General features: G+C 44.9%; 1 protein-coding gene across 1 annotated transcript in view; it reads right to left on the bottom strand.

Moving 5' to 3' along the window:
* The window catches only part of PLA2G12A (phospholipase A2 group XIIA), a 71174-nt gene extending 50768 nt beyond the window's left edge, over window positions 1-20406 (bottom strand). The window contains exon 1 of the mRNA XM_082243357.1: window positions 20147-20406. Within this exon, the coding sequence (XP_082099483.1) occupies window positions 20147-20345 (199 nt within the window). The 5' untranslated portion in view covers window positions 20346-20406. The remainder of the gene's footprint in view (window positions 1-20146) is intronic.
* Window positions 20407-23620: the final 3214 nt, after the last annotated feature.

Genomic DNA, 23620 nt, shown 5'->3' with positions numbered 1-23620 from the left:
TTACATGTAAAATCAGGTAGGTTCAATAAATATATATATATTTAATTTTTTTTTAAGCAAAAACTCTGGAGAGTAAAATGGCGGTCATTGCAATTATTATTTGTCAAGCGGTATTTGCGCAGCGGTCTTTCAAACGCAATTTGTTTGGAAAAAATAAATTTCACTGTATTTAAAAAAAACTTAACAGTAAAGTTGGCCCAATTTTTTTTAGTATATTGTGCAAAATGTCACGCCGAGTAAATAAATACCCAACATGTTACAGTTTACGGACTCTTCAAAAGCCCGACCCCTCCACTGCACTTCAAAGTAAAAAAACTGCATTTTTAAATACAGACAGTTTATTTTTTTTAAATCTGAGCCGTTAGCAGCCAAGTAAACCGGAAGTGACGTCACTTCCAGGTTACTACATCGAAGACCCCATCAAAGCCGAATCCGATGGGACAGAAGACCCGAACAGAGCCGCAGGAGGGAGGGGGGTGGTGAACGTCCCCTCCCGCTCGCTGGGATAATAGTCAAGTGGCTGCTGAGCCGCATCGGCTGTTATCTCCTGAAAGCCGACCGTCGGCTCTCAAAAACGGTACCAGGTTGATGCCTGCAGCTATTATCCCGGTACAACCACTTCTGCGAGCCGACATACAGGTACGTCGGTTTGCGGGAACTGGTTAAACATTCTGCTAAAACTATTGCGAATTAGTACTGCTAGGACTTTAAAGAAGGGGACATGTCCCGAAAGCTTGTCATGAAAAATTGTATGTTAGTGCAAATAAAAAAAAAAAAAGTATCACGGACAGTACTCAATTGTTCCTGTCGCAAGTGCACTAATACGACTATGTAGCGGAACAGGGCACCCCTGAGCAGGTACCTCCGTTGACAGATGCTCCTAGTGCTTCCCGAGGGCTCCAAGCACTCCACCAGACACCGTAAGCACTTCAGACGCCACGAACTGCCGCAGCTTGGTTAGGGTCTTGGCATCTCCTACCCACCCTGGACCAACGACAAGGCTTCCTTTGCTGGTGGTGATTTTTTTCAGCTTGACTAACAGTGTTGCATTAAGAGACAAGAGATTCCCCTGACTGCCTTTATAAATTAAATAATCCTTGCCCAGCTACAAAGGGCAAAATGATGGTGTGGGAGGGGGGGGGGGGGCTAGCCTTCCTGAACCCCTGGTCATATCATCTAGCCTCTCAGCTACATTTAGTGGGGGGCTTGGTTTTGGGACCTAGAGGTGAGGAGGAGATTGGAGACTCTACTCAGTTTGTGATGCTGCAATTTAGTGGGCTGGAAGCTGAACTGTTTTCAAAACCTAACAAGCAATATCCTACATGAAGGCTCATGCATAAAATGTGGGCAAAGGCTAAACAACTCGGTTTCAGGCCCATACGCTTATCCTAATGAACTGGGTTTCCCAGACCATACCAATGTAGATGTGGGTTGATCAGATGGGCACCACACTTCAATATAAAAAAACTGATTTACCAACACAAAGGTAACCCATATACCATTTGAAAGAGTGGGAGAACTGGCTGGCCATGCCTGGCCTGGCTCCAGTAGACTTAAAGTGTTACTAAACTCAGAATCCTGCACTCACTATATCAGGGCTCCCACAGTACACAGAAAATGGAAATGTAATTATTTTAGTAAATATAAACTGCTAAATACCTTTTCTCATCAGCAGTTAGAGCAGTCTTGTGACTTCTATCAGTGTCTGGTTAAAGCTTGTAGGAGTTTTCATTCTCCCGCTTGTCCTATGATTCGCTGCATGACTCATGACCCTCTGTCTGGACAATGTTTTTTGGCCCTGTGCTGATCACATGCACTCTCCCAAGAAAAAAAACAAAAACAAAAAAAAACAAAACAAACACCTCTGTAGCAATACACACCAAACTGAGCATGTGCAGATTGCCCTCAAGGCTCTGTTCTGTCAGAAGATAGAGGACTGTGGAAGAAGGGGAGGATCAAAGACTACAGGATAAACAGCCTCTTTTACACAATGCAGAGCATTAACCCCTTAGGTTCCATAGTGAGTATAACAAGCATGCTTCACTGGATATACAGACTAATTTTACTGTTGTGGGTTTAGTAACACTTTAATTATGGATAGACTCTTATTGTAAGGTCCAAGGCTATCAAAATATTAACTTGGGGTGTTGAATATAATCGTAGCATTGATCCATCGTGGTTAACACGTTCACGATTCTGCATCAACGCCGAGAGTCGGCCGAATCGCTTGCCGATGACGTCATCCGGCGCTCCGTGCAGGGATCTGCCTTTCCTGGAGAAACACAGAGGAAGAGCCTGCCTGGTGACTAAAGCCCCCCTCCCCTTTCAGATGGACACTGGAACAGAAAGTCGCTGATGAGCGGACAGTCAGAGTGAAGGAGGAAGAGCTTGATGAGACCCCACGTCAGCAGGAGCATCACTGGAAGGGAAAAGAGAAGCACAGACACACGGAGCATGGAGGAGGTGTAAATCGACTGACACTGAAAGCAAGTGAATGCCAGCGTCACTGATGTCATTCCTCCCACCACCATCCCTCCGCCTGATCTCATTCCTCCCACCACCATCCCTCCGCCTGATCTCATTCCTCCCACCAACATCCCTCCGCCTGATCTCATTCCTCCCCACCACCGTCCCTCTGTCTGATCCCATTCCTCCACCAATGTCCCTCTGCCTGATCCCATTCCTCCCCACCACCATCCCTTCGCCTGATCCCATTCCTCCCCACCACCATCCCTCTGCCTGATCCTATTCCTCCCCACCACCATCCCTCTGCCTGATCCTATTCCTCCACCAATGTCCCTCTGCCTGATCCCATTCCTCCCCACCACCATCCCTCTGCCTGATCCCATTCCTCCCCACCACCATCCCTGTGTCACGGTCACTTAGATTTTGTGTATTTAGGACAGAAAAGCATTTCAGGTCTTTGTTAAAATAATCTGCTGAGCAATCAAGAACTACTATGTGAGGGAGTCAGTCTATTCCACATTTTCACAGCTCTTACGGCAAAGAAGCCTTTCTGTTTTTCCTTTAGATGTAAGGAATGCCCTTTTGTTCTCTGTAATGAACTGAAAGTAAATAACTTGAAGCCCTCTTTTTGGGATTTTTATGAGCATTACTCTCCCCAAATAGGATAATGCGCTAAGAAAAAAAAAAAATTGGAGTTCTTCTGACTGCTTGAATTTTGGGATAAAAACGTGGGCATTAATCGCGATGCATCGTGGAATTGAACTGTTGATAGGATAATCATAATCTAATCGAATTGTGAGACCAGTGAAGATGCGCACCCCTAGTATTGGAGTGGGTTATGTTATGTGACCATTCTTTGGCATTGCATTTTCCTGTATGGTTTGTTGATCTCGCTCAAACTTTTTTCTGATTAAAAAAAATTTGGCGTGAGTATCCATAAGGACACTAGTTAAGCATGAGTAAATGGTTAGTTTTACAAGAGCATACATTATGGGACTATGGAAATACCTGTAAAAGGTGGTTTGTTCACTCTAAAGAGTATGTATAGTCAAAGCTTTTTTTTTTGTTTTGTTTAGGGTTATGGATAGAGTAGAGGCGAGAACAAAAAAAAAAAAAAACCCCAAACACACACATCTTAGTCCAATAGCCGAAACAGGACAAAAGAGAAAATTCTTCCAAGTGAGGGGTCCGCAGACCTAGTGTCCCCCCATTGAAATATTTTCACTCTATTTCAATTCTGGTAAAGAATGGAGTGGGTGAATCACTCTTACAGGGGCATAGACCGCAATAAAAACCTAAGAGCTCTTTCACACGGGCGATCTGATCAGATCCGCCTGTCAGTTTTTTAGGCGGATCTGATCGGATCCTCCATGCAGCTCTATGGGGCAGCGGATGTCAGCGGAGACACCTCCGCTGACACCCGCTGCCATCCGTATCCGATCCTGTCCGTGAAATCTGGACAGATGGAAACCCTATTTTTCCATCCGTTCAGTAATCGGATCGGATCGGGTGAGAGCGGACTGGCGGTCCGCTCTCATCCGATCCCCCATAGAGGGCAGCGGGGGCTGAGACACCTCCCTCTCCGCTCTGCAAGCGGAGACGGAGCTGTCATCCGCCGGCTCAGCGGGGATCGCGGATCGATCCCCGCTGAGCAACACGGATCCGCCTACGGGGCCGACCGTGTGAAAGAGCCCTTACAGATATTTGAATATCGCTCCGTTATCAGAAAAATAAAAAAAAGTTACATTTTATTATACTTAAAGGATGATGGCAGAACTATACAGCTATATATATATACACATAGCATTATGAAGCTTCAAAAAGGGGCTGGAGCATTATTCTCTAATGTTCTCCATAAATCACCTGGATTCTGTTGGGTTGAAGGCAGCTCTCTGACAATCAGCAACTATATATACTAAAGGGGTCAATTCACTAAAGGATTCCACATGCAAAATGAAGGTCACATTGACTAGTTTTTCATAAATATCACATTAGATAATAGGAGAGTCGATTCATCAAAGTAAAAAGTAAATCTTGCACATTTTTTTTTTTTTTTTAAAACAGAAGGGGGGCTATAAATACCGCAAAAGGAAAAAAAAAAAAAAAAAAACACAAAGTCAATTCACTAAGGCTCCTATCACACTGGTTTGCTTCAAAAATGCCAGTAAAATGCTGAGCGCTTTTGAAGGCAATTGCAGCGTGGTTTTTAAAGTACATGTGACTCAAAAAACTGCACTTTTGAAACGCATTTCAGGCATTTGAAGAACTAAAAAAAAGTGCCCCAAAACTGCCTCTCTATTGATAAACATGCTGCATGAAGGATTTGTTTCACTGCAGCGCACTGCCAAATATGAAAGCATTAATTGATTTTAAATGGCAAGCAGATTTCTTGAGTTTTACCAGGCGTGTTTTCTTTTTTTTTTTTTAACGCAAAAGCGCTTGAAAAACTCCTCAGTGTGAAAGGGCTCTAAGGCTCCATGCACACAGGGCATTCTAAAAACGTGCTCAAAAGCTGTTTACTTGACGCCGGAAAAAAGCAGCGTCAAAAACGCGCGTCAAGCCGCGTTTTGCATTGGCGACATAGCGCGTTTAGGCGCGTCAGCGCTAACAAGCGTTTTTTAAAGTAAACACAACTTTTTACATAAATTCACTCCCATATTACCCAGAATTCCATAAAATATGAGAAATATCACATGACTATACCATTTTGTGAGGAGAAACTGAGGAGAGAGCATTTGTTTTGAGGAAAATGGATCCTGTGATTCAAAAAAAAAAAAAATCGATGAGGCAATCCTTCTGATTGCTCTGCATAGGATCTGAAATCAGCTCTGCCTGTTGAATGTCAGTAGCCATGCTTCTTTTCCACACTTTCCACTCTTCTCAACAGGGGCAAAGGTCTCTTGGGTAATGTGGGCATGTATTTCCTGTTTTCCATGTGATTACAGTCACCAATCACATTTTTTATGTATTTCCTGGTTTCCAGGTCATTACAATGACCAATCACAGTTAAAAAAAAAAAAAAAAAAAACGCTTGACGCGCGTCATGCCGCGTTTAGGCGCGTTCAGTAGCGTCAGGCGTTTTTTGCAGCTTGACGCTGGAGCTCCCGAACCCACAGTTCCTGGGTTTTTTTTGGAGCTGTAAAACGCCTATGCCACTTGGAGCTCCTAAAAGCTCTATGTGTGCATGAGTCCATAGAATAACATGGATGGGCGTTCTGCAGCTGCAAAAAAAAAAAAAAACGTCTGACGCTGCTAACAGCAGCTCCAAAAACGTCCAGTGTGCATGAGGCCTAAAGAACACACACATTTGTTATTTTATCACCTGGCAGTAGAACAGTCAGTATATACAATGTATCCGTGTGGAAATGTGCTACCCAGGAATGAAAATAAATTGTAACATTTTACCAGGAGGGAGATCGTTCTGTGGACGAAAGCACACTAGAATGTTTTCACAGTTTCAGAATATATGTGCTTTAGTCCCCGTTCACACTTGGGCGACCTGTCAGGCGACCTGGTCCCCTGACAGGTCGCCGTAGGTCGCCTGCCATAGAGAAGCTGTGGACCCGTTCTAATAGGAGCGACACAAGTCGCTCTGACTTAGAAAAAGGGTGCTCAGCTTCTTTGGGGCGACCTGCATTGACTTCAATGTTATGAAGTCCGTGCCGGCCACTCTGAGGTCGTGGTGCGAGCAGCGCGCCGCGACCTGTGAGGTCGCCCCGGGAAGTCGGATCGCCCCAGTGTGAACGGGGCCTTAAATTACAGAACTAATTTCCTCTAGTGAGGTGTTTCATTGTTATGTTTTGGTGTTTGTGTTTTTGTAATTTTTTTTTTTTTTTACAATGTATTTACGTGAATACTGTAAAACAAATATTCAACCTATTCGATACAATAAAGAACACATTTTTTAGTGCAATTAAATCGGTTGTATACCCCATTTGGTGATTTTTACCTACAAATAAGCTTATAATAAGGCTTATCTGTACGTAAAATGAATATGTCCTAAACCTGCACGGTTTAGGAGAAATTCACCCTGCATGCAGCCACTGAAATCAGCGACGCATGCGTTTTGAAGGTCCGGCGTATTGTGCCGGAACTGTAGAGCTCCTTGTACAATGTATTTACGTGAATACTGTAAAACAAATATTCAACCTATTCGATACAATAAATAACACATTTTTTAGTGCAATTAAATCGGTTGTATACCCCATTTGCTGATTTTTACCTACAAATAAGCTTATAATAAGGCTTATCTGTACATAAAATGAATATGTCCTAAACCTGCACGGTTTAGGAGAAATTCACCCTGCATGCAGCCACTGAAATCAGCGACGCATGCGTTTTGAAGGTCCGGCGTATTGTGCCGGAACTGTAGAGCTCCTTGCCGCGAACCCAGAAGAGCCCGCGAACCCAGAAGAAACGCAGAGGGAACATGTCAGCTCCCTCAGCGGTAACCGGGCACCGCTGCGGGGGCTTTGTTCTAAGGTAAGTATTTCATAATGGGCTAGTATGCGATGCATACTAGCCCATAATGCTATAGTCTTTGAGGTTTTTTTTTTTTTTTTTTTCTTCAGTGGTTTACTACCGCTTTAACCTCCTCACATCCGCGCTACAGCCTATATACGGCTGCAGCGCGGACTCGAATTTTCGGGAGGCCGTTTTTAAACAGCCTCCAGTGACACGCCCCCCCGCGCGCTCCTGCGAGCGCGCAGCGGGGAGAATCTGTGTCGGCCGTGTCCAAGGGACACGGCCGATCACAGATCGTGGTGAATGGCCAATCACAGCGGCCATTCACCACGTGATCAAGCCGTCCAATGAGAGATGATCTCATATGTAAACATATGAGATCATCTCTCATCGCCGGCGCTCCTTCCTCACACGGAGCCTGCAGTGTGAGGAAGGAGGGGGAGCCGACAGCCGCTGGGGACACAGAGACATGTAATCAGGGCACTGATCACCAGTGCCCTGATTACTGAAGGTAAAAAAAAACACACACATTGCCCCCCCATCAGTGCCCACAGTGCCCGCCATCAGTGCCCCCATCAATGCCCACAATCAGTGCCCATAGTGCTGCCAGTCAGTGCCCATCAGTGCCTGCTCATCTAGGCACTGATGAGCACTGACTGGCAGCACTATGGGCACTGAGCGTGGGCACTGATGGTGCTGCCCATCAGTGCTCATCAGTGCCGCCCATCAGTGCTCATCAGTGCCACCCGTCAGTGTCCATCAGTGCCGCCTATCAGTGCCCATCAGTGCCACCCGTCAGTGCCACCTCTCAGTGCCCAGCAGTCCCACCTCTCAGTGCCCAGCAGTCCCACCTCTCAGTGCCCAGCAGTGCCACCTCTCAGTGCCTATCAGTGCCGCCTATCAGTGCTCATCAGTGCGGCATATTAGTACCTCCTCATCAGTGCCCATAAGTGCCACCTCATCAGTGCCCATAAGTGCCACCTCATCAGTGCCCATAAGTGCAGCCTATCAGTGCCCATAAGTGCAGCCTATCAGTGCCCATAAGTGCAGCCTATCAGTGCCCATAAGTGCAGCCTCATCAGCGCACATCAGTGAGGGAGAAAAATTTATTTTCAAAATTTACTCGCAGAAAATAAGAAAAACTTTTTTTTTTTTTTCAAAATTTTCTGTCTTTTTTCTTTTTTTTTTGTAAAAAATAAAAAACCCAGAGATGATTAAATACCACCAAAAGAAAGCTCTATTTGTGTGAAAAAAATGATAAAAATTTCATATGGGTACAGTGTAGCATGACCGCGCAATTGTCATTCAAAGTGTTAGAGCGCTGAAAGCTGAAAATTGGCCTGGATGGGAAGGGTGTTTAAGTGCACAGAAGGCAAGTGGTTAACTACTTTTGTGACAAATACGGCAAGTTATATTATGAAAAAATAAAATAAATAAAAAAGGTATGCAGTATTTCTCTCTTAGTAAATTGACCCCCAAGAGTTGCCTATATGACCTTAACAACGAGAACATACTTACAATGCAAAAAAGATCTATATACTGTATTTGCACAATTCGGCACGTTACATATTAGAAAGCCAGGTCTTATTTCTGAAGATATAGGATAATGTGCAACTTGTTTCAAAATCAAGTTACACAATATGCAATGAGGAGTGGAATTATGATTACAAAAACTCTCACATGGACAATAGCTTCCCAAACAAATTCAGGAATTGTACACACAAAGCAAATAAAATGAAACTCTACAGAAGCAAAGAATATAAACCAATGATAGCATTGTAAAACAGGCTCCATAAAGTGCTGCCACACGTCCCACAGAGCCTCCCAAAAATACTAAGAAAAAAGGAGTACAACCTCACACACAAAGCAGCGTTCAATGCCTGGGCAGGAACTCTAAACCTGAGCACTGATACTGGGAAATAGGAGGAGGACTACAACTATGCAAGATGGCATTTACAAGGGACTTGCAGGCCATAGGCAGTGACATAACATTTGTTAGGGCATGTTAAAGCAAACCTGGGCTTTGCAAGAGAAAAAAAAAAAAAAACATTCAGCATAGCTCTCCAATACATGGACATTTCTTCATTTTAGGTCTTTAAAAACACTGCAAGAACATTTGGAACAATCCTGTAAGTGGGCTGACAACCTTACCTCCATGACTCCCAACAGTCCCTGATTTTGAGGGACTGTCCCCGATTTGGAACAAGGTCCCTCTTTTCTCCTCATTTGTCCCTCACTTTTGTCTGATCCATTAAAGTTGTATAAAAAATGCACTTTTTAGCTTTCAAAAAGTGTTCCCCAGTGCTAAACCTATCATCCAATTTCTAAATTGCTTCATTTGTAAATTTCAAAAGCTAGTATAAGTGCCGGTTCACACTAGTGCGGCTGCGGCGATCGCACGTAATATCGGAGCGCACTGCTCCTTCATTACATGCGATCGGCTGTGGGGTGCGAATTCAGCCATACAATTTGTATGGCTAAATTCGCACTGCACCCGCAGCAAAGTCACACATGACCCTTTTTTGTGCGATCCATCCTGTGCGAACTGTAAAGATCGCACTGCGATATGCGATCAAACTGGGGGTGTCGTTAACATTTCATTGACACCCCCAGCATATCGCATATGGCAGTGTGAACTGCCAAGGGTGCGTTTGCGAAGCGGGAACAGGCTGCGAATTCGCAGCCTTCCTGCATCGCATAAGTGTGAACCGGCACTAAAGGAATAGTAGTAAAAAAACAAAACACACACACACACACACACCACTTGTGGGTTCAACTAATCATTTTTTGTAGAATTCTCCTTTAGGGGGGACGTGGCAGTGGTGAGAGTCCTATGCCTACATACTTTTGCTAATAGGTGTCCCTTGTTCCCATCTCAAAAACGTTGGGAGGTATGCTAGCTCTGCTGTCCAGATTGCAGCAATACAGCACTAGCTTCATGTAACCAGGCTTACTGCCATAAAAAAAAAAAAAAACCCAACACACACACAATGGGTGGGGGTTGATGAATGGGTCAAGTTCCTCTATAGGATGAACATGGGTTAATTTAAAAAAAAGTGTCTGCACTACAATGCCAACATTAGTTTTTGTTATGAATAAGGGATGTTCCTGAGCATATTAGGAACAACAAAAACAATGCCTCAAAGTCCAACTTACAATTACTTTATTACTAGACTACATTTCGATTTAAAGTGAAACCAAGAAAAGAGTATCTTGTGTTTTTCCCCTGGCATTAGTTACCATACATTCACTGATCAAAAGAAAATACTTGGTACTGGTATGGAGGAGCATTTGATGGTGGGCCAAGCACCACACCATGGCTGTCAGGGGGATTCTATAGCCACGTGTAAAGCTATGACTGACAGATTTCGTGTACAAATTACAAGTAGCACAAGTCATAGCTTACATAGAGCAATCTTCAGGAAGCTCCCAGCAGCTAAATGAAAGCAGTATTAAAGTGGTTGTAAAGGCAATTTTTTTTTTTTTATTTAAATGCATTAAGACAAAAAACCTTCTGTGTGCAGAAGCCCTCCCTCATACTTACCTGAGCCCCATCTCGATCCAGTGATGTGGCACGAGAGTCTTGGCTTTCCAGGACTCTACCTCCTGATTGGCTGAGACAGCAGCGAGGCACCACTGGCTCCTACTGCTGTCAAAGTCAGTGAGCCAATGAGGTGACTCATGACCCTATGACCCTTGACAACGACGGCCTGTGTGCTATCGAAACCGGTCGGGACTCTAGGAGTGCAATCACACTGCCATATTTTTGGGAGCGGATGTAACGCTTTAAGATGTGGAAGCATCACCTGTCATCCCCAGAATTTGTTTGAATCAATGCCCATTTTTCCTGTTTTAATGTAAGTGCATCTACCTTATTTTTAATAAAATTGCTTGAGCGTACTTCACCATATTGGCCATTCCTTTATTTTGCTGCTGAGGAGCGTGGGGCTGGGTAAGGAGTTTGGAGTATATCTGTCTACAGGCGATTGTAAGGTGGATCCTGAAGGAGGGCTGAGATCTACTCTGGATTTTGATTTTCATTCTGTTTATACTGACCCCCTATAACCAAGGGGTCGGTGCTTTCTGGTAAGCCTTTTCACACATTGGGTGTCCGTGTGGTGAAGGGATTGAAGATCTGAATATATGTGGAAGAATCCTTTAGAGACTGCACTAAAATCTGTTGGTGTATGGGATTTTATTTGTGATTCATTCACTTATTACTGATGCACTTTATATTTATTGTTGATGCACTTTAAATCAATTGTTGAAAGCACTTTATTAATATATTTACATATAATTGTATTTGTCAATCTTATCACACCCAGTGCACTTTAGGCCCCATTCACACTAGTGCGACTTGTCCCGCGATTTTGGAGCGCAAAATCGCATGACAAGTCGTTTTCCATTATTTTCAATGAGCCCCATTCATATCAGTGCGTTTTGAAGTCGCACCGACTTCAAAGTAGTTCCTGCACTACTTTGCCACGATTTTAATGCATTTTGAGGCATATAGCCTTGCCATTGCTTTCAAAATCGTGGCAAAATCGCGGCAAAATCGTGGTAAAATTGCGTTGCATAAGTGTGAAAGGGGCCTTAGATGAGCGCGGCTCTGTACACCATACTAGGTGTATTCATACCAATTAATGAATAAGGTTGCTCCACCTGATATTATGGGTATTACAGTCTGCATTATACATCACATGAAAATCTCTTTACTATATAGCCAACTCCAACCTGAATGTAAACAGGCACATACCGTTCTTTACAGCTTATTTGCAATATAACATTTTCTTTATCTAAAACACTATGCAAGTCCTGTTGAGAAATGTTTTACTTTGTCAATGGCAAACATCAGCAAATCCTCTAAGCAAACAGCTCATTGCTTTTTCAAAAGGGTGAATAGAAATAGAATCACAAAATTATAAAATATTGGACTCTACTACCACATATCTGGTCCAGAATTAATGCGAAGGCTAGTTATAGCCAATAGACACAAGTCAGTCATACAGGTAAGACAATAACAGCCTAAGAGTGGCAAGAAGTGGAGTCACTGCCAGACACCTCTGGCGTCGGCTTATCTTGGAGGAAACACATCCGTCATTACAACACTTAGAATACTATCTCTCTGAGCATGATTAGTCAAGGCAGTCTTCCACCACCCACATATACAAGGTCAACCAAATGGCCTCTATGATTAATCGTTCAAAAACAAAAGTGTAATATAGACCAGTTCTTAGATGTGGTGACTGTATTCGTTTTCTTTATTAAAGTGGAGTTCCACCCTATTTTTATACTTACCTCCATCTTCTCGCTCCGGGTCACCTGAAAAAGAAATGGATAATCGCATATTTTTTTTTTTTTTTACTTACCTCGTAGCGAAGAAAATATACTTACCTTACTTCCTTCTTCCTCCTTCCTCGGCCGCGGCCCGTCGTCACTTCCTGGCTCTGCAATGATTCCTGGGAGCTGGACGTCATAGCTCCCAGGAATCATTGCGCCTGCACCGGCCCCGACGTCAGTTCCGGGTCGCGGCGTCATCCCCTTCTAAACAGCTTCTGGGCATGCCCAGAAGCTGTGGAGGGATGACGCGCGCGACCCGGAAGTGACGTCGGGGCCGGCGCAGAGCATCGTGGGACCAAAGAAGGCGGAAGAAGACGCCGAAGAGGACGCGCTGGCTTCAAGCTGCCCACATCTGAGATGGCAGCGCTGGACAAGACGTTTGCAAGGTAAGTATTTGTCCTAACAGGTAAGTGCAACCCGGGACAGATCAGAGGCTAGCCATTGTGGAATGCACTAGCCCTGACTGTCCCGGGGGTATTAAAAAAAAAAAAAAAAATCCAGGGTGGAACTCCGCTTTAAGAAGATCTAGAACAAACCCATTCAATTGCATTAAAGAGTAACTCCACTTTTGTTGAGAAAAAAAAAAAAAAAAAACACACCATTTCCCTCTGAGTGATGTACATTACAAGGATTTTAAAGCAGAGTTCCACTTATCTGTCTCCTTCCCCCTCTCCGGTGCAACATTTGGCACCTTTCGGGAGGAGGGAGCAGGTACCAGTTTTTGACAGGTATACCTGTCCCCCTTTCCGTCGGACCTCACCAGGTACGTCAGAAGTTCGGCCTCCCTCCTCCTTCCTCTGCTTCTAGACCAGTAAGAGAGTGAGCGCGCTTTGCGCATGCGCAGTAAGGCACCCGGCCATGAAGCCGCAAGACTTCACTGCCAGGTTCCCTTACCAGTAATGGCGGCGGCAGCATCCGACAGCCGATGGAAAAATTGGCTGCGGTGCCTACATCGCTGGACTCCAAGACAGGTGTCCTAATATTAAAAGTCAGCAGCTACAGTATGTGCAGCTGCTGACTTTAATTTTTGGAAAGGGGGGGGGGGGGGGAATATCACTTTAAAATAATTGTAAAGGAAAATTTATTAAAAGAAAAAATAAATGTCATACTTACCTGCCCTGATCAGTGGTTTTGCACTGAGCAGCGCCGATCTTCTTTTTGGGTTCCCTCCCAGCCCTCTTCCTTTCCAGTGCCCTCATAGCAGGCCGCTTGCTGTAGGGGTATGCTTGCGTGCTCCCTCCTGAGCCGGTGTTCCGTGAGAATTACCTACCCTCGTCACTTCCGGCCAGAAACAGCTGAGCAGCGCAGCAGTGCGCATGCTCAGAGCCACGGATACCTAATGGAAGAACAGAGGAGCATACTAGTGCGCATGCGCACTAGTATGAAACGATCACGGTGTACCGTGAAAAAAACCTACCGACGCGGCGCTTACATAAAACAACTGTGCTGAAATACGAGTGATCTCCGCTCCTGTCCCGGTCACTTCCCTGCTCTCGGCAAGTAAATATAAAAGCGGCTTTCGGCTCCGTGATGTATGTTTTCATACAGCCGCCGCCGCTTTTATATTTACTATCCGAGAGCAGGGAAGTGACCGGGACAGGAGCGGAGATCACTCGTATTTCAACACAGCTGTTTTAATGTACCCGCTGCATTACATACAGTGCCGAGTACCGGAAGTGACGAGGGTAGGTTTTTCTCACGGGTAGGTAATTGTCACGGAACACCAGCTCTCTGTGTCCAAAAGACACAGAGCGTGGTGCAGCCCGACCCCCTGTTGGCCGTGATTGACAGCAGCAGAGGTCAATGGCTATAGGGAGAACCCCAGGTCTCTTGCACATTGCTGGATCGGGCTTAGGTAAGTATTGGGTGGGGGAAACTGCACACTGAAGGTTTTAAACCTTAATGGATTGAATGCATTAGGGTAAAGAACCTTCTGCTTTTACATTCACTTAAACAAACTTTGTTGCAGATTCCTACCTTTTGTTTTACGACGGAAATCATTGTGTGTTTGTCTGTGTCCATGTGGTAAGTGAAACTGTATAGGAGTGGTTTCATAATTATCAGTCAGCTGCTGCACCTGCAGGGCTCTAATAAGGAAATCTGTTAGGTCTGCATCCCTTTAGACGTGTTCCTATTGGGAGTATCTCACTAAAAATGACATTTTCTGTTCCAGGGGATGCCAGAAATCTGACTTGTATCTTAGGCAAACGTCTGGGAAAATTGGTGAGCCAATCACACAAGCAGGAAATGATGTTTCTGGGGTGTGGTCAGTATAAATTCTGTGTACAGAACAACTCCAGGTAGCCATATTGCATTGAATTTTACAGAAAATTACAAAGCTGCAGATTGAAAAGAAAGGTAATTTTTAAAAACAACATTCAATTACAATATGACTTGTGTTGCTATTGGATAGGTTATATATATATATATATATATATATATATTTTTTTTTTTTTTTTTATTTGCTTTTTTTTTCCCCATGAAAGTAGAGTTACCCTTTAAAACACACCAGCCATGAACATATGAGGCCTGTTCACACCTGGGAATTTTAGGAACACTGCAGATTCGCAATTCTGCTAACAATTTTACAACGTATTACAATCGCAAAACATGGATTCAGGAGCCATTATTTTTAATGGCACCTAAACAGCGGTGCCGTTTTGCCACGCTATCGGTCAAAAATCGCATCACGTGAAGCTTATCACCAAAAAGGAACAGGAGCTTCTTTTGGGCAACAAGCTTAGGGCGTTGTAATTTGTTACGACAATTGCACCAAAACGGCATCGCATTTTAGGTGCCATTGAAAACAATGGCACCTAAGCCCGTGTTTTGCTCAATGTTTGCAAAGTGGACACAGACGGAGCCCACTCTGCTCGATGGGCCGTGTGTAAATGAAATCTGCCATCCCTATATACCCAACTATCCTCCAATCTACCTAGACGGAAGAAGATGGACCCCCTTCCGTTTTCTGACCCGCCTGTCCATAGAGGTGAATAGACCACCCGCCTTAAAAACTGATAGGCGGATCTGATCAGCCCCCCGGTGCATTTAGGCCCCATTCACACCTCAGCGTTTTGTAGCTTGAAGCTCAAATGCTCCACTCCAAGGTCATAAAAGCTTAAAAAAGTTCCGGAGCTTTTTTTGTAGCTCAAATTAGGCAGATTTGGGCATTTTTGGTGCATTTTAATCCCATAGAAATGAATAGAAATGCTCAATTTACGTGTTTTTCTGCTTAAATGGGAAAAAAAATTAACAAAATGTAAAATTAAAATTACAAAAATAGCTAAAAATCATCAAAAATAAAAGAAATGTATTTGTAATAAGAAAATATAATTAACCTTAACAAATTTAAAATACATTATTATTATTATTATTAATAAAAAAAACAAACGAAAAAAATAATAAAGATGTATTAATAATAATAATATTTATTTTGTGTTAGTGTGTTTATGAAGGGTTAAGGGTAATTTATTTATTATTTTATATTATTCATTTCTAATTATTTTTGTGTATTTTACATTTATTCATTTAGAAGTAGTAACACCCTAACACCAATGAAGAAAAAAAAAAAAAAAAAGACGAATAAAATATTAACCCCTAATCTAACCTTAAAAAGAGGAAGTAAAGCTTCCTCTGTAACTCGTACCTATAGGTACTGTTAATATCTCCTAAACATGCACCATATTTAGGAGATACTGATTTTGCATGCAGCCAGTGACATCACTGGCGAAAGCGCTGTGAAGGAATGGCCACTCGTGCCATTCCTTCAGAGCCCTGTGCTGTAAATGGCGGCCCCAGTGATTAAGTGAAATTAAAACAAGTGTATAATTGTGAATTTAAATGTGATTAACTTAATAATAATTGTTTGAAGGCAGCTGTGGCCCGACCTGCTAAAGCCAAATGGGAAAAATATATCAATCTAAACTCTCCCGCAACACAGCGCTTGCTAAATTAGTAGGTGCTCTGAATTACCCAAGTGCAAGTAACTCCATCCACATGGGGACTTAAATATAAATAACAATCAAATGAATATTAAAGTGCAGTGTTGTAAACATAAATAGGTCCTTAATATCAGGAAGAAGAAATTCAAAAAAAGTTTGGCAAACACCTCTAAATTAAGGTGCAATGGCTACAATATAAATAGATTTAAAAATATATAAATATACACACACACACACACACACACACACATGCTATTCAAGCAACTTATAATGCCACTGAAGGCCTTGAACTACAATGAAGAGAGGAAAAATTCAAAAAGAGTTAACAAACACCTCTAAATTAAAGTGCAAATGCTACAGTATAGGTGGATACGAGAAATATATATATATATATATATATATATATATATATATATATATATATATATATATATATATATATATATATATATATATATATATATATATATATATATATATATATATATATATATATATATATATATATATACACACACACACACACGTGATATTCAAGCAACTTAAAACACCACTGGAGGGCTTGAACTACAGTGCACTATACAAAAAAGCCATACAAATTAATGGGTAGATCTAACAGTCAATAAATCCGTGAATGAACGGAAAGAAAGTGTCCAGATCCAAATGTGTATATGCAGCAGGATAGGAGGAGTAGTGTTATTCCCAGAGGGAGTGATGAACACTGTGTCCTACAAAGGATGGAAACCAGGGCCACCACGAGTGCTCAGGGGATTTGAGAAAACTCACACGATGGTGTGGATCCTCTTTTGCCTTATGGCAAAAGGATCACAAAGGCTCAGACAGTCTCTGTGACCAAATTGCGGTATGCACCAGGGTACATCCTCACTCTCCTCCTCCAAACAGGCCGATAGGTTTTTAGATATAGATGTAAGAGGAAAACGGGGTCCACACAGTGAATTCTGTAAAGGTAGCTCTTTATTATAAAAAAAAATGACTTTGTACAAAAAACTTGGATACAGATGCAGACAATAAAAAATGTATATATCCTAAACAAAAATAAACCTTGGCACCAGGTCGGAGAGCAAAAACAGACCCAAAGACTGTGGTAATTCAGTGTCCTGGGGGACATAGACAGAGGAACACCGCATGAGCAACGAGCATGCGTTCCACTTGCTACTTCCGCCTCACGACCTACGTGACCAACGTGCGTTCCAAAATGACGCATTTCATTACAGGGTGTGACGTCTTCATTCTTTTCTCTGAAGACGTCACAGCATGTGACGAAACGCGTCATTTTGGAACGCACATTGGTCATGATGTGGAAGTAGCAGGTGGAACGCATGCTGTTTGCTCACCCGGTGTTTCTCTGCGTTCCAAAATGATGCGTTTCGTCAAAGGGTGTGACATCTTCCGAGAATGGAATGAAGACATCACACCCTGTGATGAAACGCATCATTTTGGACCACAGGTTGGTCATGTGGTTGTGAGGCGGATGTAGCAGGTGGAGCGCACGCTGGTTGCTCGCACGGTGTTCCTCTGCCTATGTCCCCCAGGACACTGTTTTACCACAGTCTGCGGGTTCGTTTTTGCTCTCCAACCTGGTGCCAATGTTTTTTTTTTTTTTTTGTTTAGGATATATACTTTTTTTTTGTCTGCATCAAAGTTTTTTTGTACCAAGTCATTTTTTATAATAAAGAGCTTCCTTTACAGAATTCACTATGTGGACTATTTTCCTTTCACATCTATAGCTAAAAACCTATTGTCCTGTCTGGAGCACAAGAGGCAGGACTTACCCAGGTGCATACCGCAATTTGGTCACTGAGACAACCTGAGCCTTTGTGATCCTTTTGTCATAAGGCAAGAGAGGATCCACACCGTCTGGTGAGTTTTCTCATATCCCCTGGTTTCCATCCTTTGTAGGACACAGTGTTCATCACTCCCTCTGGGAATAACACTACTCCTCCTATCCTGCTACATATACACATTTGGATCTGGACACTTTCTTGTTCATTCACAGATTGATTGACTGTTAGATCTACCCATCAATTTGTATGGCTTTTTTTGTATAATGCACTGTAGTTCAAGCCCTCCAGTGGAGTTTTAAGTTTCTTGAATATCACATGTATAAATTCTTGTATCCACCTATACTGTAGCATTTGCACTTTAATTGACAGGTGTTTAAGTATTTTGAATTTTTCCTCACTGCAATGTAGTTCAAGGCCTTCAGTGGCATTATAAGTTGCTTGAATAGCGTGTGTGTGTGGGGTGTGTGTGGTGTATTTTTTAAACCTATTTATATTGTAGTAATTGCACCCTAATTTAGAGGTATTTGTCAAGCCTTTTTTGAATTTCTTAGTGCCGGTTCACACTGTCCCGTCTTGTCAGGCGACTTGGTCACTTGACAAGTAGTGGACCGTGCTGTGCAATTGGAACCGTTCTAATAGGAGCGACTCAAGTCGCTCCGACTTAGAAAAAGGTTCCTGCACTACTTTGGGGCGACATCGGAGCAACTTGCATTGACTTCCATTATGTGAAGTCGTTGCAACCCACGCCGAAGTGGCATAACTCGCCCGAAGTCGTGTCGCCCTAGTGTGAACCAACACTTAATCCCGACATTAAGGGTCTATTTATGCTTACAGCACTGCACTTTACTATTTTATTGTTTGTTATTTATATTTAAGTCCCCATGTGGAGGGAGTTAGTTGCACTTGGGTAATTCAGAGCCTTTTTAGCAAGCGCTGTGTTGCGGAGAGTTTACATTGATATATCTTTCCCATATACTCTGCACGCAGTTTGTATGGCTGAATACACATTGCACAGACATCATATGTGATCTGCACAGCAATACGGTGCGAATCAGATGCGATTTCTGACATTGCAATAGTGCGAACCCAGCCTTAGGCCTCATGCACACTACGTGTTATAAAAAAAGCCAGTAGCATTAGCTGTAGAGTGAGTATTTAAGCTTTTTTTTTTTTTTGCAAAGCTATACTCTGATAAAAGCTTATGGCTCATTGATAAATGCAGAATAGCTGCATTTTTTTTTTTTTTTTTTGCGTTATTTCTGCTTTTACCAGAGTTTGGCCCCTTTCACACGAACGATCCGATCTGATCCAACTGTCAGTTTTTTAGGCAGATCTGATCGGATCCTCCATGCATTACTATGAGGCAGCGGATGTCAGTGGAGACATGTCCGCTGACACCCGCTGCTATCTGATTCTGTTCCTGTCTTTGAAATCCAGACAGATGGAACCCCTATTTTCCATCCGTCCAGGACATCAGATGGGATCGGATGAGAACGGACAGGCGGTCCGTTCTCATCCGATTCCCCCATAGAGAACAGCAGGCACACAGAGTGGAGATGGAGCTGTCATCCGCCTGCTCAGCGGTGATCGATCCCCGCTGAGCAGCACGGAGTCCGCCGATGGACCATGCAAGTGTCTTTACAGCTGAAAACTCCTCTCAAAACCCACTAGTTCCGGGGTTTTTTTCCAGCCAGAAAACGCCCGTGCCAAAAACTGCTGATAACAGCCTATGTGTGCATGGATACATAGGATAACATGCTGGGGAGTTTACTGGCGGCAGAAAAAAAGTCTGACGCCAAAAACAGCAGCCTGTAAAAACATCCAGTGTGCATGAGGCCCTAAAGTGAAGATCTGTCATGTTGCTGACAATCTGTGAAGAGAATAGGGGTCTTCAAACTACGGCCCTCCAGCTGTTCAGGAACTACAATTCCCATCATGCCTAGTCATGTCTGCGAATGTCAGAGTTTTACAATGCCTCATGGGATGTGTAGTTCCACAACAGCTGGAGGGCCATAGTTTGAGTGTCTCAGTGTGAATTGAGCAGTCCCTGTTCTATTGTCACTCTCAACAAAGCTTCCATATAGGAAGGAAGGAGCTGATTGGTGACTTGCACTATCCAGCTGTCATTACCATCTCTGCATTTAAAGCGGCACAGTCCGTCCTCGCCCCCCAGCAGGTCCAGGGCTGCGTTCAGGTACATGTCAATCTTATGGACTCCATTCCGGATCCTCTTCAGGGTCATCCTCCAGTCCGGGGTCTCCGGCTGCTGCTGCTGGCTGGAGCCTAAAGAGCTGGAGCAGAGCAGGACGAGCAGCAGGATCCGGATCATCCTGAAAGTCTGTACACCGGGCGGCTGTCTGCTCACCAGAGAACACTCCGGCCACAAAGCATATGAGCAACACTCCTACACCTGCCTGTCCGTTCTGCTAGACCGAGCTCCCTTCCATACACAGGCCAACACCTCTTCTCATCCTTACAGCCGGCTGGGCTCTCCGCTACGGCTTGCGGGCATGACAACACAGTCCAAGCGATCCCTGAGTGCCCTGCCAAGGATGACATCATCATTACGTGACACCCGCCTGTGGGCGCTCACCCCTCTCCTGTACACAGGTAATAGGGCGGCCCGAGAGGAGGTCACGCCCAATAATTGAGGGCACTCGCTTACTGTATAGGAGTGATTGGGCTACCTGAGGGAAGACACGCCCAGAAGTGGGGGCTGCTCACTTGTGTAAGAATGACAAGGCGCCGTAAAGTACACAAGTGATAAGACGGACACGCCCAGAACTGAAAAAAAGAACACGCCTAAGACTCCTGCAGATGAGCGATAGGGCAGCCTGAAGGAAAGACACGCCCAGAACTGAAGGAAGAACACGCCTAAGACTCCTGTAGAGCTGCGATAGGGCAGCCTGACGGGAGAACACGCCCAGAACTGAAGGAAGAACACGCCTAAGACTCCTGTAGAGCAGCGATAGGGCAGCCTGACGAGAGAACACGCCCAGAACTGAAGGAAGAACACGCCTATGACTCCTGTAGAGCAGCTATAGGGCAGCCTGACGGGAGAACACCCCCAGAACTGAAGGTAGAACACGGTTAAGGCTCCTGTAGAGGAGCGATAGGACAGCCTGATAGGAGGACACGCCTAGAACTGAAGAAAGAACACGCCTATGACTCCTGTAGAGCAGCTATAGGGCAACCCGAGGGGAGGACACGCCCAGAACTGAAGGAAAAGTGGAGTAAATGCCCAGGGATGAGGGCACCCGCCTACCTACTGTAAAGGATTGACTGAGCTGCAGAGGGGGAAGACACGCCCAGAAGTGAGGGCAGCTCACCTGTACAAGAGGGATAGGACCGCCCATAAGAGAATAGCCCAGAAGTGAGGGCAGCTCACCTGTACAAGAGGGATAGGACCGCCCAGGGGGGGATAGGACCGCCCAGGGGAGAACAGCCCAGAAGTGAGGGCAGCTCACCTGTAGAAGAGGGATAGGACCGCCCAGGGGAGAACAGCCCAGAAGTGAGGGCAGCTCACCTGTAGAAGAGGGATAGGACCGCCCAGGGGAGAACAGCCCAGAAGTGAGGGCAGCTCACCTGTAGAAGAGGGATAGGACCGCCCAGGGGAGAACAGCCCAGAAGTGAGGGCAGCTCACCTGTAGAAGAGGGATAGGACCGCCCAGGGGAGAATAGCCCAGAAGTGAGGGCAGCTCACCTGTACAAGAGGGATAGGACCGCCCAGGGGAGAATAGCCCAGAAGTGAGGGCAGCTCACCTGTACAAGAGGGATAGGACCGCCCAGGGGAGAATAGCCCAGAAGTGAGGGCAGCTCACCTGTACAAGAGGGATAGGACCGCCCAGGGGAGAATAGCCCAGAAGTGAGGGCAGCTCACCTGTACAAGAGGGATAGGACCGCCCAGGGGAGAATAGCCCAGAAGTGAGGGCAGCTCACCTGTACAAGAGGGATAGGACCGCCCAGGGGAGAATAGCCCAGAAGTGAGGGCAGCTCACCTGTACAAGAGGGATAGGACCGCCCAGGGGAGAATAGCCCAGAAGTGAGGGCAGCTCACCTGTACCAGAGGGATAAGCTGCCCAGGGGAGAATAACCCAGAAGTGAGGGCAGCTCACCTGTACAAGAGGGATAGGACCGCCCATAGGAGAATAGCCCAGAAGTGAGGGCAGCTCACCTGTACAAGAGGGATAGGACCGCCCAGGGGAGAATAGCCCAGAAGTGAGGGCAGCTCATTTGTACAAGAGGGATAGGACCGCCCAGGGGAGGATAGCCCAGAAGTGAGTGCAGCTCACCTGTACAAGAGGAATAGGACCGCCCAGGGGAGGATAGCCCAGAAGTGAGGGCAGCTCACCTGTACCAGAGGGATAAGCTGCCCAGGGGAGAATAACCCAGAAGTGAGGGCAGCTCACCTGTACAAGAGGGATAGGACCGCCCATAGGAGAATAGCCCAGAAGTGAGGGCAGCTCACCTGTACAAGAGGGATAGGACCGCCCAGGGGAGAATAGCCCAGAAGTGAGGGCAGCTCATTTGTACAAGAGGGATAGGACCGCCCAGGGGAGGATAGCCCAGAAGTGAGTGCAGCTCACCTGTACAAGAGGAATAGGACCGCCCAGGGGAGGATAGCCCAATAGTGAGGGCAGCTCACCTGTACAAGAGGGATAGGACCGCCCAGGGGAGGATAGCCCAATAGTGAGGGCAGCTCACCTGTACAAGAGGGATAGGACCGCCCAGGGGAGGATAGCCCAGAAGTGAGTGCAGCTCACCTGTACAAGAGGAATAGGACCGCCCAGGGGAGAATAGCCCAATAGTGAGGGCAGCTCACCTGTACAAGAGGGATAGGACCGCCCAGGGGAGAATAGCCCAATAGTGAGGGCACTTCCTGTCTGCGGCTATTGCTTTGTGTTCTGTAGGCTGGAAAGTGAAAGATGAAAGTTATCTCCTTAAAGTGGTTCTAAATGCGCAAGGTTTTTTACCTTAATGCATTCTGTGCAGCCCTAATACTTACCTAAGCCCTATCTCAATCCAGCAAATTGCACAAGACCTGAGGCTCTCCCGGGTCTCTCCCTCCAGATTGGCTGACATGCGGGAGCCATTGGCTGCCACTCCTGTCAATCACAGCCAGTGAGGCGGGGCTGAACCACGCTCTCTGTGTCTTAGGCTGGCCATACATTATACAATTTTCTTACAATTTTCTTTAGATTTACCACCAACTATGTAATACAAAGAAAACAACAAGAGAAGGGCGCACCGACCTTGTGCATTACCACTTAAAGTTTATTAAAATCAAAGAAGGGTAGCGTACAATATACTCACAAACGTAGCATATGAACAAGCATATAGGAAATGGGCACCGCTCGCTTCCAGGACACTTCTCTACTGCTGGATAGCGTGATGGCGTCCTCAAAACCTGATGTGGCTTACGCGTTTCGAGAGAGGACCCTCTTCCTCAGAGCCAAAATCGCCACTCTCTTCTCTTGTTGTTTTCTTGTAGTGCCTTTTGGATACCCTTGGTCCTGAGGGGGGCAGCAAGACCACTTCTTTTGTGTCATAAAACTGCCTAGAAGATTCACCTTCCCGCATACCACTTGAGCGCAGGAGAGATAT

The sequence above is a fragment of the Pelophylax lessonae genome (genome assembly GCF_965119305.1).
Source record: "Pelophylax lessonae genome assembly, chromosome: 1".
NCBI classification, from domain to species: domain Eukaryota; kingdom Metazoa; phylum Chordata; class Amphibia; order Anura; family Ranidae; genus Pelophylax; species Pelophylax lessonae.
This window is presented reverse-complemented; position numbering and strand designations above follow the sequence as displayed.